This window comes from Prionailurus viverrinus, chromosome E2 (assembly GCF_022837055.1).
Source record: "Prionailurus viverrinus isolate Anna chromosome E2, UM_Priviv_1.0, whole genome shotgun sequence".
Lineage (NCBI taxonomy): Eukaryota > Metazoa > Chordata > Mammalia > Carnivora > Felidae > Prionailurus > Prionailurus viverrinus.
In genome coordinates, this window is record NC_062575.1 from 49,874,479 (window position 1) to 49,887,448 (window position 12,970).

General features: G+C 51.2%; 2 protein-coding genes across 15 annotated transcripts; one reads left to right on the plus strand and one right to left on the minus strand.

Moving 5' to 3' along the window:
- Positions 1 to 1,401: 1,401 nt before the first annotated feature.
- On the minus strand, positions 1,402 to 6,901 carry DMRTC2 (DMRT like family C2). Of its 7 annotated transcripts, XM_047834710.1 has the most exons (10): positions 6,820 to 6,901; positions 5,482 to 5,709; positions 5,238 to 5,395; positions 4,886 to 4,962; positions 4,426 to 4,609; positions 4,158 to 4,284; positions 3,325 to 3,385; positions 2,995 to 3,169; positions 2,251 to 2,332; positions 1,876 to 1,963 (listed from the first exon to the last, which is right to left on the minus strand). In XM_047834710.1, the coding sequence occupies exons 2-9, from the start codon at positions 5,703 to 5,705 to the stop codon at positions 2,286 to 2,288; spliced, it is 1,053 nt and encodes a 350-aa protein (XP_047690666.1). In that variant the 5' UTR covers positions 5,706 to 5,709; positions 6,820 to 6,901; the 3' UTR covers positions 1,876 to 1,963; positions 2,251 to 2,285. The 7 variants fall into 7 exon arrangements, with proteins under 7 accessions (XP_047690660.1, XP_047690664.1, XP_047690662.1 ...); XM_047834704.1 differs by lacking the exon at positions 2,251 to 2,332 and having other exon boundaries at positions 1,402 to 1,963; positions 6,820 to 6,897; XM_047834708.1 differs by lacking the exons at positions 2,251 to 2,332; positions 6,820 to 6,901 and adding an exon at positions 6,598 to 6,633 and having other exon boundaries at positions 1,402 to 1,963.
- Positions 6,902 to 6,982: 81 nt separating this feature from the next.
- On the plus strand, positions 6,983 to 12,630 carry LYPD4 (LY6/PLAUR domain containing 4). 8 transcript variants are annotated; one of them, XM_047834721.1, is made up of 6 exons: positions 7,150 to 7,362; positions 8,195 to 8,285; positions 10,943 to 11,128; positions 11,326 to 11,475; positions 11,802 to 12,128; positions 12,366 to 12,630. In XM_047834721.1, the coding sequence occupies exons 3-6, from the start codon at positions 11,062 to 11,064 to the stop codon at positions 12,566 to 12,568; spliced, it is 747 nt and encodes a 248-aa protein (XP_047690677.1). In that variant the 5' UTR covers positions 7,150 to 7,362; positions 8,195 to 8,285; positions 10,943 to 11,061; the 3' UTR covers positions 12,569 to 12,630. The 8 variants fall into 8 exon arrangements, with proteins under 8 accessions (XP_047690679.1, XP_047690680.1, XP_047690677.1 ...); XM_047834718.1 differs by lacking the exon at positions 8,195 to 8,285 and adding an exon at positions 10,459 to 10,503; XM_047834720.1 differs by lacking the exons at positions 7,150 to 7,362; positions 8,195 to 8,285 and adding exons at positions 7,648 to 7,825; positions 10,459 to 10,503.
- Positions 12,631 to 12,970: the final 340 nt, after the last annotated feature.

Genomic DNA, 12,970 nt, shown 5'->3' on the forward strand with positions numbered 1-12,970 from the left:
TGTCTGCTGGAGTCCTGAATCTTTCACTCTGTTTTATAAAAATTACCTAATTGATTTAGGGCTTGGCAAGGAGAAGGAAACTTCCTCCTTTATTTGCCTAGAAATTTTCCCTAAAATAGTTGGGCAAGTTACTTTCTCTCTTTAAACTTGTTCTTGGGGCACCTGGGTAGCTCAGTTGGTTAAGCATCCAACTCTTGATTTCGGCTCAGGTCATGATCTCATAGTTTGTGAGTTCAAGCCCTGCATCAGACTGTGTGCTGACATCACTGAGCCTGCTTGGGATTCTCTGTCTCCCTCTCTCTCTCTCTCTGCCTCTCCCCTGCTCATGCTCTATTTCTCTCTCTCAAAATAAACTTTAAAAAAATAAATAAAAAATAAACGTGTTCTTTATTTGTAAAATGGGAGTAATCATGCATGGCTTACAGAGTTGCTGTGAGCATGTATGTGAATCACATACAGTGGGGTACTTAATAAATGGTAATAATGTTCTCTTACCTTTCATAGGTCCTTCAAAATGTAGACACATGAATCTCCCTAGTTCAGATAAAGCCCTTGAAAAAGGCTAACTTGATTCTTCCTATTCTCATTGGCCTCAGTTTCCCCATTTAAAAAATGTTACATTATGTTAGCATTATAGGTATTCCATTTGGCCAAAACTGGCCTGAAGATATGTTTTGTTCAGCTCACCTAGAATTTAAAGAAGAAAACTGAGCCAACACTTGAAAATTAATATGTTTTATATAGAAATTCAGTTTTCCAGCTTCTCTTAAGGAATCAGAAATTGTGGCAATAGTCACATTCCTGCCTGGCAACAATCCACTAAGGCCCAAAGGAGGCTGCCCTCTCTGGTATGGCATGTATTCTGTTTTCTAGGGCTCATCTAGCTTTCTGTACTCACTTAAATTAAAAAAAAATTTTTTTTTGAGAGAGAAAAGCAGCATGAGCGGGGGAGGGGCAGGGAGAGGGAGACACAGAATCCGAAGCAGGCTCCAGGCTCTGAGCTGTCAGCCCAGAGCCTGACGCGAGGCTTGAACTCACAAACCACGGATCATGACCTGAGCTGAAGTTGGACACTTAACTTACTGAGCCACCCAAGCACCCCTCTTTACTCATTTAAGTGATGGGCTTGGCCTTGTATGCATTTCAATTTTTAGCCCTCTGGGCAGCTGGAAAGTGTCTATGCCCGGCACAGGGCAGACACTTAATTGTTGAGTCACTGAATCTCCCATCTCCCTCTACCAATCTGTCTTATCGAGCCATAATAAGAAATCCAAGTTTGTATTTATTTATGGTAGTTACTGGATAACAATTTTCAATTTGAAAAGTGAACTGAACAAGTCCTTTATGTCAATCAGAATAGACTAGGTTAGGCTTTGGCAACAAACACTCCCTAAGTCTCAGTGGCTTAAAACAACAAAGGTTTATTTTTCGGTTACTCACCCAAACGTAGACACAAAATGAAAATACCCTCCTGTTTTTGCACGCATGGAGACAGACATAAGTGCACAAGTACGTACAGAATCACATGTCAAATATTCTGGAACATGAACTCATGCAAAAACCTATTTAGATACTTGTTAGCTTAAATTGCATAACTCTCACTTTGTTGGGTATTTAAAAAGGTCCCCGGACCTAAGTGGGTAAGAGGATATCCACTTTCAGTCAAGGAAATACCCACACTACAAAAGGAACCAAAAGCTAACAAAGCACAATAAAGCTTAAAAAAAAAAAAAAAGCCGGAAGCTTGCACTATATTATATTCCATGCATAAATCCAGAGGCAAAATACCAAATATGCAGTGACTGCAGGCTCTTGCCCCTTGCTCAAGTGAGGTCTCAACCTCTGGGCTTCTAGCTTAGGAGGGAGATGGAGCCCAGATGCCCAATATGCAGAGCTACGGAGGGGGCTGGGCTGGGGCGGAGAGAGGGGCCAACAGGCTGGAATCCTCTTCCTCCAGCAGGAGCTATAAGCAAGAAGGAAGGGGGTGGGACTAAGTCACATCCATTTCCTTTCCCAGCAATCCCCTCTACCCCACCCAATCCAGGCCTCATCCTTGTTCACCTGGCTCATAGCAAACACTTCCTCCTCCCCGATTTTCCCACCTTGCCTCTCAATCCCTCCATCAAGCCACCAGACTTGTCTTTCAAAGCTCAGGGTATCTAAATATGTCCCTGCCTAGCTCAGAAACATACCCTGGCTCCCCTTCATGCACAGTGGCTGCTCTAGATGCCTAAGCCTGGCATGCCACACCTCCATGATCAGAAGTCTCTCCAGCTTCATCTCCTTCATTCCAGCAGTTCTTCCATGCAGGTTTCCTCACTCGTACCCATGCCTAATTCAACATTTTGGACAGGAAGATCTTCAGCCTTCCCTCTCTGTCCCCGTAAGTCTCATTCCTCAAGATTTTTCTAGTTCTTTCCAGGTTTGTCACTGATTTTAAGTTTTATTTATTTAAGTGATCTCTATACCCAACATGGGGCTTGAAGTCATGACCCCGAGATCAAAAGTCGGACACTCTACCAACTGAGCCATCTGCTCTGTCACTGAGCTTTGTGAAGGCATCCAGTTTCCCCAAGTAAAATGGAAGCTCCTTGAAGGCAGTTATCGGATCCCCTTCCACGCCAGACCCTTGTTACTTCTTCAGCCCTCTCGAGACAACAGCAGGCAGCATAGGTCTAGAGAGCGAGCCTTGGGCTGAAGTCTGCCACTGTCTTGCCGCATGCCCTTGGGCAAGTCCCTGCCTCTCTCAGGGCCTCATTTTCCTTGACATCAGGGCACTGGACATTTGCTTTTGAGCACGAAACTAATAAAATTAATCCACTGAACAACTCTCAACTGCAATTTCCAGAAGCTAGGTTGAGAAGCTTGGGGCCTGAGTCTGAAGATGTTCAACTTGCTGACCCCCCTGATCTCCTTGGTTAGTCCCTACTTAATTCTGGTACCTCCATTTCCCAATATCTCTATCCCATCGTCTCCTTTCAGGGAACAGGTTACCTGGTGGGCCACAGGGGTGGAGCAGGGAGATCCAGGCAGGGTTGGGAGGAACAGAAGAGGTCAGGCGGGGAGCCTGGGAAGAATCTTTCAGACCCACAAGAGCCTCAGCTGCCTCCCGCTGCAGCTGCCGCTCTGAGGGGGCAGAGGTCCAGGCTAGGCGAGAGGCTGCAGGCGCCTGCAAAAGAAAGGGAGAGAAACGGACTGGGAACCCCCACTTCTGCCCACCCTCCAAGTGCTCTCTCAGCCCCTGGTTACTTCACTATCCCCTATGTTCCCTTCCCCTGGCTCAACTTCCTCCCAGGGTCCGGGATCCCACTTTGGTCCCAGGACCTGTGGCTGCAGCAGAAGAGGGTCTGGGGTGCCACAGGGCTGGAGTATCAGAGTCGAGCATCTAGAAAGAAGAAGAGAAGATGCCAAGGGGATTAAACACATGGACAGACATGTACACACGGGAGAAAGGGCAGGATTTTGCCATATGCTGATCTGAGAGTCTGAGTGCCTGGGGGGTCATTAGGCTTTGTGGACTTGGGCAAGTCCTTTCCCCTGGCTTGGCCTGCTTTGTTTTCTATGAAATGAAAATATCTGCCAGCTTCTTTCCTCCAGCGCTACTGTGCCGATTATGGGAAATCATTGATGTCAGTTTTTAAAAACATACCAAACATTGGGAGGGACTGGGATGACTGTTCCTGCCCTACCAGAGTCTAGTTTCCCTCCCCAATCCCCATGGAACTTGAGGAACGGGTTGGGACCCCTTGAAGAAGCCTTCCCTAATGGTCTCTGGCCTCTATCTTAGGCCTCTGAGGCTCTCACCATCATGCCCCACCCCCCATTTCAGCGGGCAATTCGACTCCATCTTATCTGTTTAAGAGGATTTAATAGCCCCTATTTGTCCAAGGCCAGGGCTTGTGCTAGGTGCATTCCATACATTATCACTAATGCTCATGACAACCCACAAAGAAAATTATCGTGTCTCCAACTTCCTGATAGAAAACCAGGTTCAGGGAGAGTAAAGATACTTGTACAAAGGTTCATAGTAAGGCAATGGCAGAGCTAGGAGAGCTCCTCTTCACAAGGTCTAAGACCTTATCTTCTATATCATCTGCTGTGATGTCCAGAACAGGGTCAGGCATATGATAAACGCATGTTCTTCCCTTCCTACTCACGTGCGGGGCAAGGCAGAGGGCCCCTGGGATTCTCTGGAAAGAGGAGCCATCAGTATCGGGCAAGATCCTGGGCAGGTTGGGCGGGGTCCATGAGTGGGCAGCCGGAGGGAAGTGCCAGGGTCAAAGTCTAATGAGGGTAAGAGAATGCAGGAGGGTACAGGGGTTAAAGGTCATGGCTTCTATCTTCCTTCCTACCCTGTCCTCTTCTCTTTCTGATACAGTGGTACAATGGCATTTAAACATCTGTTGAATGTTGAATTCGTCTTACCAGAAAAGGGATGCAGAGGGACAGTAGGTTCTTGGTATAGCAAGCGGTACACCACTGGGGGTGGCATGGAAAGGCCTGGAGGAAGCCAGTGTCCAGGAGCCCAAGGGCCTGGGGGCATTGGAGTCCAGGACAAAGGCAAGGCTTCTGGGGGACGGCTGAGCAGCAGAGGCCCCTGGGAGTTATCCTGCAAGGGCAGAGAGCACAGGTTGGATTCAGGTACAAACTTGGGGAAAGAATGAGTATGTTCTAGGATGGGGACAGGACCTCAAAACTTTAGACTTGGAGGGCTGTAAAATTCCACTCTCTCATTTTTTGCCCACAGAAGAGAAGTGATTTGCCCGGAGATCATATTACAAGTCAGGGCTAAATCTAGAACCCAAGTGTTGAGGGCACAGAGGAAAGGGCCTGGGCAGGGGCTAGTGTAGGAGTCACTTCCCCCCACGGCCCAGGTTCTCCTTACCTTCCCAGGGGGTGTCAGTGCCAGTGGGACTGCCCCATGGGGCGTCTGAGGCTGGGGTGCTATGTTCTCCTTTCCAGCTATAAAGGACCAGGGGGAGTTTTGATGAGCCCCTTTTTCCTGACCCCCATCCCACTCCAACTGCAAACTGAGTTTTTATCTCCCCATGACCCTCTCTGTGACCCTTTTCTATCCACAGATCTCACTACATACTCCCAATGATCACATTTTAAAGTTGGAGAGACTGAGGCCCAGAGAGTAGAAACGCTTTGCCCAAGGTCACACGCTAATCCAATGGCAGGTCTGGGACTGTTTTCCACCCCAAACCCTGCCCCATCCCTGGCCAGACACTCACAGGGGACCCCTGGTCGAGTGTCTCCCTTCTTGGCATGGCTAGGAGCTTTGGGAGGGGCCGCCCCTCTCCTCATGAGTCCCTGAGCCAGGTGCCTCTTTAGCTGTGCCTCCTGTTGCCTGCGCAAGGCCACCTGGGCAGCCATGACCCTTCGGCGCTCCCTAAAATGGGGGGTGAGAGTCAAAAGTTAGCCTCCCTTTAGATGAGGCCCATCATCTTCCCTTCCCTGGATCTCCTTCATACTTACAAGATGAGGACACATTTGTGACACTCGCAAGTCTGAAAGAGGCACAGGCGCTTGTGGCCCTTGAGGTGCGCAGTGACGCCGTGGTTTCGGCAGCGGGCGCAGGTTGGAGAGCGACTGACAGCTCTCCTGGGGATAAGCTCTGTGCCCGGGAGGGCTCTGGGCTCATCCCCAGTGGCAGAGTCTGCGGCGCAGTGGTGGGCAGCAGGCACTTCCTTGGCTTCCATGGATCTAGAGGCAGGACTGGAAGGTCAGGGTGGCCACACGGGCCCTCTCCCGACCAGCCCTCCTGCCCCTGGGAGGCCACACCTGAAGGGGTTTCCATTGCTACCCGTCTGTGGACTCAGCTTTCACCTTGCTTCCTCCCTGGCTTTCTCCCTTCTTCACCCACTGCCTTCCTCGAGCATCCTCCTTCCCAGAAGGCTCACCGTCTTGCCAGGCGCCCCTCTTCCCACTCCCTTCTTACATATTCCTTCAACGCAAACCGTACTCTATGCTGCTCGCCTGTGCTTTCCCCGCGCCCAAGTCCCACGTTCATTCTCATTCACGGCCCCTTCTCTCCCCCCCACCCCCAGGGATTCTATACCCCCTTCCCCCCACTGCCCCGATCCGATGATGTTTCCTGCCATCATCTTCGGCAACTATCATCCTTCCCTCGTGCGTTTATCCAGTTCCTGCAAATGTTTGTGCTCCCCGTTCAATTCTCAGCCTCACGTATGTCCTGCGAGGCAACGTTCGCCTTGCCCCCCTTTTACATCAGAACACTCTCTTGATCCCACCCCACCCTGCGATTACTTTCTTCTTAGAGATTCCTCGCCCCCCCCGCCCCCCCACCCCCCCGCCTGCTTTCAGGAATGATTGTCATCCACTCCACAAACGTTTACTGAGCCCCTTCCAGGTGCCAGGCCCCAATCTCGGTCGCAGGCCCCCTCCTCCCGGCACGGAGTCCCCTCTTGCACCCACAGGCGTCCAAAGTCGGACGCCAACCCTGTGATCAATGCCCCGGCGCTTGGGGCGCCTTTGCCCGTTCCCAGCAACCGGATCTCATGGACTGCCCCCCCCCCCCAGCCCACCTCCCCGCATGCACCACCGCCTCGAGCGCCTGCTGCCCGCGTGCACCCCCTTTCAGAAGCTGGGCCTTCGGCCTGTCCTCGCTCCAGGGTCCCAGGGAGAGGGCAGGGCACGGGGAGCGCGCCGAGGGGCCCCGTGAGGTGGGGGAGGGGAGGAGAGGGGAGCGAGGAGCGCTAGGGGGAGGCGGGGGAGGGGGCCCAGCGCCAGAGACAGGGCGGAGAAGGGGCAGGGAGGGGCGGGGTCGTGTTCGCGTCCTCGCCCCGCGGTTACCACAGCCTCGAGCGAGCGAGCAAAGTCGGACTCAGTCAGGAGGACGCGAAAGGACGCGGTGAGGAAGCGGCGTGAGGAACGGCTGCGCTCGCGCCGGTTTTCCCGCCCCTTCTCACAAGGACCAATGAGCGTCAAGCGTCGCCTCACGCCACCGAGGCAAGCGACCAGTGTGCTTCAAGATCCTGCACTGACGGCCCGCCCCTTACCTCCAGGCCTCTTCTCCCCGCGCCAGACTGTGAGGCCAGCCAATAGCGCGTCGAGTTGAGTCTCGGCACCCCCCCCCCCCCAATTCCCCCGCCCCTTGCGGCTTGCCTTCCCGGATTGTTAGTCCCCTTTTCGGAGAGGTGGCCAATGGGGCGTCGAGTACTGCTCCCAGGATGAGGCTGGCCCTGCCCCCCAAGAAACGGCTATCTGGGTCCCACTCCCAGGCGTTGACTGGGACCTGCCTGCGCTTGCGCAGTCTCACCCTCTAGGCTGCACAGTGCGGCCTTCCTTTTGGCGTTCCTGGCTTCGACAGGGCGTTTCCTCTTCGCTGTGTGGACGGTCGTGTTTCTTTCACTTTTCTCCCTGTGCCCCAACTCCCGATCTACCCTTCTCTTTTTTATGTGTTCCCCCTCCTGTCATTTTCCCGCTTCCTTCCCTTATCCCACCCCTTTCTGTGTCTCTCTTACCGTCCGTTTCGGTGTTGATTTTCCTAACTCCTATTTTCCCCATTCTCTTGGAGTTTCTCTCTGCCTGTCTGTCCTGCTGATTTTCGGGCCCCCTTACTCCGCGTTCTTAATTTCCAAATAGCCTGGCCCAGTTCCCCACCCCCACCTCCCCCCTCCCCCGCCCATCCTTCGCTTTCTTTCTGAGACGCCCACTGTAGTTTTTCTGTCTTCATAGACATAGACACCCTCTCCACACCGCCCCCCCCCCCCCCCCCGTGTGCATCTCGCTCCCTGATTTCACCAGAATTCATCAGTTTCATCTGGGCTCCACTCTGTAATCATCGCCTGCCTTCTCGGTGTGTCTCACAATTTCCCTCCCACCCTCTGTTTTGTCCCCTTCTCGCTGCGCATCCTGCCCTGTCTCCTATCCCCCCACCCCCTCACCCCCCCCCCCGCCCCCAGAACCACATCTTTGTGCCCCAGGCCTCATTTTCCTGCCTCTCCTCTTGTGCTTTCTCTGCTGCACCTCTTGACTCCCTTGCACGGTTCCAGTCCGTCAGTTTACCCTTCCTCCTCTGCATGGTTTCTCTTTTGTAGGGATGGTATCTCCTCTGACTACCTCTCTATCCTCTCCATCCTTTTTCCCTGAGGATTTCATTCCACTCTTTTTTGAGTGTGTCTCCACCTGTGCTCAGATTTTTGGGTCCTGTCGTTTTGCATTCCAGGCTGGTGTGTGCCATCTTTTCTGATTGGCCCAACCCCTGTGTGTGCTCCTTCATCAGCCTTCACTGCCCCTTCCTGTGTCCCATCTTTTCTGTGAGTCTTAGTCCCTTTGTTTGCCACAGACTCCTGTGTTACAGAGCCTGTGTGCCAGGCATTCTGGACAGAAAAGGGTTGCTGATGTGACCTCTAGCTGGACTGCTGTGCAGGGGAGCCGTACTAGACAAAGTTGCAAAGATTGTTTGGGGCCAGTCTGGGGTGGGGAATGTGGGGTGCGGGAGGCTTGAATGCCAGCTAGTGAGGTTGGCCTTGTTCCTTTAGATAGTGGAGAGACAGGGAAAGACCGGGGAATGGACATTTATGGAAAGCTTAGTTCTTGCCTGGCACTTTATGTTAATAATCTTACTAATTTTCAACAGTACCTTATGAGAGGTATTATTAATCCAGTTTATGGATGAGTTCAACAACTTGCGCAAGATCGCACAGCTAGTCAGTGCAGGGGTAAAGATTCTAACCTTGCTCTACCTTTGAGTCCAAAGCCTATGAACTTTGTACCACCTACATTGTTTTCGTTAGTTTTTCCAGTAATCATCATTCTCCACTTTCATCCCCTAACCCTCCTGTGGGCACTCACTTCAGGTGGCTACTGGGTATCTTTTGGTTCATGTGTGTGCTTGCAATATGTGCAGTGTCTTATGTGCACGTGTTTTTTAAAGTGTGTGTGTGTGTATGTATGTATGTATGTATGTAGTTTCTACGCCCATTGTGGGGCTCGAATTCACAACCCCGAGATCAAGAGTTGCATGCTCTCCTTTTCTAACTGGGCCAGCCAATGCCCCTCTGCATGTGGTTTTAGCTTACGCAAGCGATATTGTGTTATTATGTAAGATAACCAGCACTGTGCTTTTTTGATCCATCCACGTGCATATTATGTGTACATCTCATCAGTTTCTTTTAATTGCTGCATGATATTCCACGGTTGGCATCCCCTGCAGGTTGCGTGTTCACTAAGTCTCAGGGAGGGATGCCCACAGTGCTCTCGACTCACCATCTCCCTGATAATGCTGCATCATTGTATACATTCCTTTGTGGATGAAGGTGGAGCTCTTTATTATGTCATACCTAGGATATAGTCGTAACGGGTATTTGTAAACCTAATTTGACTCAGTATTGCCAGACTCCTCCCCACAACACTGCTTTGGGGCTGAAGCATCTATCAGAACTCTCAACTCCTTTATTCCTCACGGTCCGGAAGAAGGTCCTGTCCCCCTCCCAACGACCCCACGAGCAGCAGTACACAAAAGTCCCTGCATCCCCACATTGCTGCCAACACTTTATCTTCTTCCGGCTTTCTGGTTCTTTGCCAGCCCGATAGATGTACAGTTTGATAGACTGCATTTCTCTGGTTATTGTTAAGCTCGGGTGTCTTCACGTATTTCTTAGCCTCTCTGGTTTGCTCTTCTGAGAATTGTCTCTTCCTATGCTTGGCCCATATTCCTACTGGGGTTACTCTCTTTTTCTTTTCAATTTGCCAGAGATCCTTGGCCATTTTCATTGCTTTAAGGCATTGCGTATACTCTTCATATGCCAATCTTGACATTTCATATTATTTTAGAAATTAATCCACTTCCTCTGGGTGTTCTAAAGATTTTATTTTTTTTTAAGTCATCTCTCTACCCAACGTGGGGCTCGAACTCACAATCCCAATGACAAGAGTCGTGTGATCTACCGACTGAGCCATCCAGGCACTCCGACTTCATCTCGGTTTTCAAATTTATAAATGTAGAGTTCTTAATGATACTTTTATTTTTTAAAAACATCCTGTCTGTTACTTCCTATTTTTCATTTTGTATTTTATTTGCATCGTCTCTTTTTCTCCTAATTAGATTTGCTGGAGAATTATCTTGTGGATCTTGTCAAAGAATGTTAGTTTCCTGCAATAATTTTTATTGTTGCTGCTGTTTTCTAATTCACTGGTTTCTGCCGTTATCTTAATTTCTATCCTTTTTTGGGGGGGGGGAGCAGGGGATGCTTTGTTGCTCCTTATACAACTTCTTAAGTTAACTCATGATCATATTTTTTAACGATCCTGTTTCCTGATAAAGGTATTGAAACTATAACTTTACTTCTAAATACTGCTTCAGTTGTGTCCCAAATTTTGACTTGTAGTTAAAAAAAAAAAAACCCAGTTGATTTTGAAATGATTATTGGCTCACAAGAAGTTGCAAAAGTTGTAAACCCGTAAATACTTTCTCTCACTTCCCCACAGGGACATCTTCTAGAACTGTAGGATGCAAACGTGAACTTGACATTGGTATAACACTCTTAACTAGACTGTAGACCTGATTAGGTTTCACCAGGTTTTACATGCACGTGTGTGTGTGTGTGTGTGTGTGTGTGATATGTACTAGGTTCATTATTACTCACTCCTGAATACTGATAAATATCCTTTTCAAACCCAAATCTATTTAGTGGTATTTCAGTGAGCTTCCGTACACACCTTTGCTGTTCTGGTCTCACTGTCTCTGGCTGGAGAGCAGCCTGTGTAACAGTGACTCTAATTAAGTCAGCATCTTTGCTCAGCCTCCAATGGGAGGACCTAAGCAGGGGAGAGTCATAACTTGAGAAGCTAACGTGGTGGGTTCGGGGCAGGTTGGAGGGGAGACTATGGAGATGGGAAGACCTGTGTCCCTGAAGGTCTCAGGGAGCCTATGTCACAAAAACTGACAATCAACTTTCTGCTCTCGAAACAGTGACCCAGAGGCAAGTGAACAGAGGATTCAGAAGCTAACTAGAACTGACCTTGATTGATACCTGGATTGAAATTGGTTCCAGATTGACCTCTAGCATCCGGGGACCCAGACCCAGGACCATGGGACTCCAGTACTTGAGCCCTGTGCATCTGCTCTGCCTCCTAGGGGCCGTCTCCACTCTGCCTCGTATGTCCTGCAGGGCTAGATGCTTTGGGGGCCCCCAGAGGGTGGGGGGCTGGATTCACATAACTAGGGGACGGAGGGCAGGCTATCTGGGTTCCTCGGGGGGACAGGATCTGTGGAGGCTGAGTTCTTGGTTGGCAGTTTGGGGGCTGAGAAAGCAACGTGAGTGGCACACGACTGGAAAGACATTCTCTCCTTAGGGGCTGCGGCTCTTTTGTGCTACGAAGCAACATCCTCGCTCTTCAGAGCTGTTTCTCTCCATAACTGGAAATGGCTTCTGATGAGGAGCATGGTGTGTAAGCTGAGTGAGGGCTGTGAGGAGACGCTGGTATTCATCGAGACAGCTGAAGGGAAGTGGCTCTGGGCTCCAGCGGGGTGTGGTGTGGGCTGGATAAGAGGGCAGGAAGGAGGTGGGCAGATCCCAGGAGGAGAGGGGCAATCTGGGAGAGGAGAAAAGGAAGGGACACAGGGGAGAGAGGAGCAGAGGGGCTCCTGTGGGGAGGGTGGGTTGAGGAGACACAGATGGAGACCCCGGGACCTGAGCCCCGTGCGGCTGAACACCTCAGCACAGCTGGTGATGGGACAGAATGAGCCAGAAGAGCGGGGTGCAGGGTGGGAGGGGGAACTCTGGGTGCGACCAACGACACTGATCAGAGCTCTCTAATCTGCTCCTCAGGGTCCAGAAGGGGAGTTGTGGGTTTTAAGGGCTGCAGCCCAGCCTCCTCTTACCCCCAGCAAGTCTCTTACCTCGTTTCACCACCTGGACTGTCCGTTGCCTCCTACAGCCGCGTCTGCCGGTCATATCTCTGCAACAACCTCACCAGCTTGGATCCTTTTGTGAAACTCAAGGCCACCACTCCGAGGTCTACAGCATTTTCTTCCCATGGTTGCCCAACCTGTGTGGGCGAACACTCTAAGGACTGCCTCCCAAGTTTTGTCACCACTGATTCTTGCCCCTATGACGCCTCTCAGTGCTACAGTTCCACCTTAAAATTTCAGGCAGGTGAGAGAAGAGAAACTTGCGTTAGTGCCTTCTCATCTCTCAGAGGGGCTGGAGGACTGAGAGGGGGTTGGGGCTGTGGGGAGCAGGCACGTGAACTCCAAGGGGGAAGGAATAAGGTGCCTGGTACCCAAGTTTTTGGTGGAAGAACGGGTGTTCTGGTTTGTGAGGCGTGTCTGGAAGGAGGGGTGGGGCACTTGCATCCTGGAAGTGTCCCTAACTGCTCTGTCTTCCTCACAGGGCTCCTCAATACCACCTTCCTCCTCATGGGCTGTGCTCGTGGACATCACAAACTTTTAGCAGATTTTCACCATATTGGGAGCATCAGAGTGACCGAGGTCCTCAACGTCTTAGAGAAGGCCCAGATTGCTGGCGTAGAGCCCTCCAGTCGGGGTCCTGCTTGGGGCATCCTCTCAGGGCTTCTGCTTGCCTTCAGGGACTGACAGTCTGGCTGGACTGGACAACCCCCTTCCCATAACCCAGTAAAGTCACAGAGTTGCCTTTCTGCTTTGTCCTGTGGTCCATGAGGGTTGTGGAGACATGGGAGGTGTGGGTGTGGGGGGGAGGGGCACGTGGTGGGCAGTGTGTTCGGTGAAGTGAGCAGGGGATGGGTGGGGGTGGGGAGCATCACTACCAAAGTGACCATGTCATGCCCAGCAGCCAGAGAGAGAGAGAGGACGTGAGCGGGGAAGGGGCAGAGAGAGGAAGATACAGAATCCAAAGAAGGCTCCAGGCTCTGAGCGGTCAGCACAGAGCCCGATGCGGGGCTCGAACCCACGAACGGCAGGAACATGACCCGAGCCAAAGTCGGACGCTTAACCGACAGCCGCTCAGGCCCTCCCCAA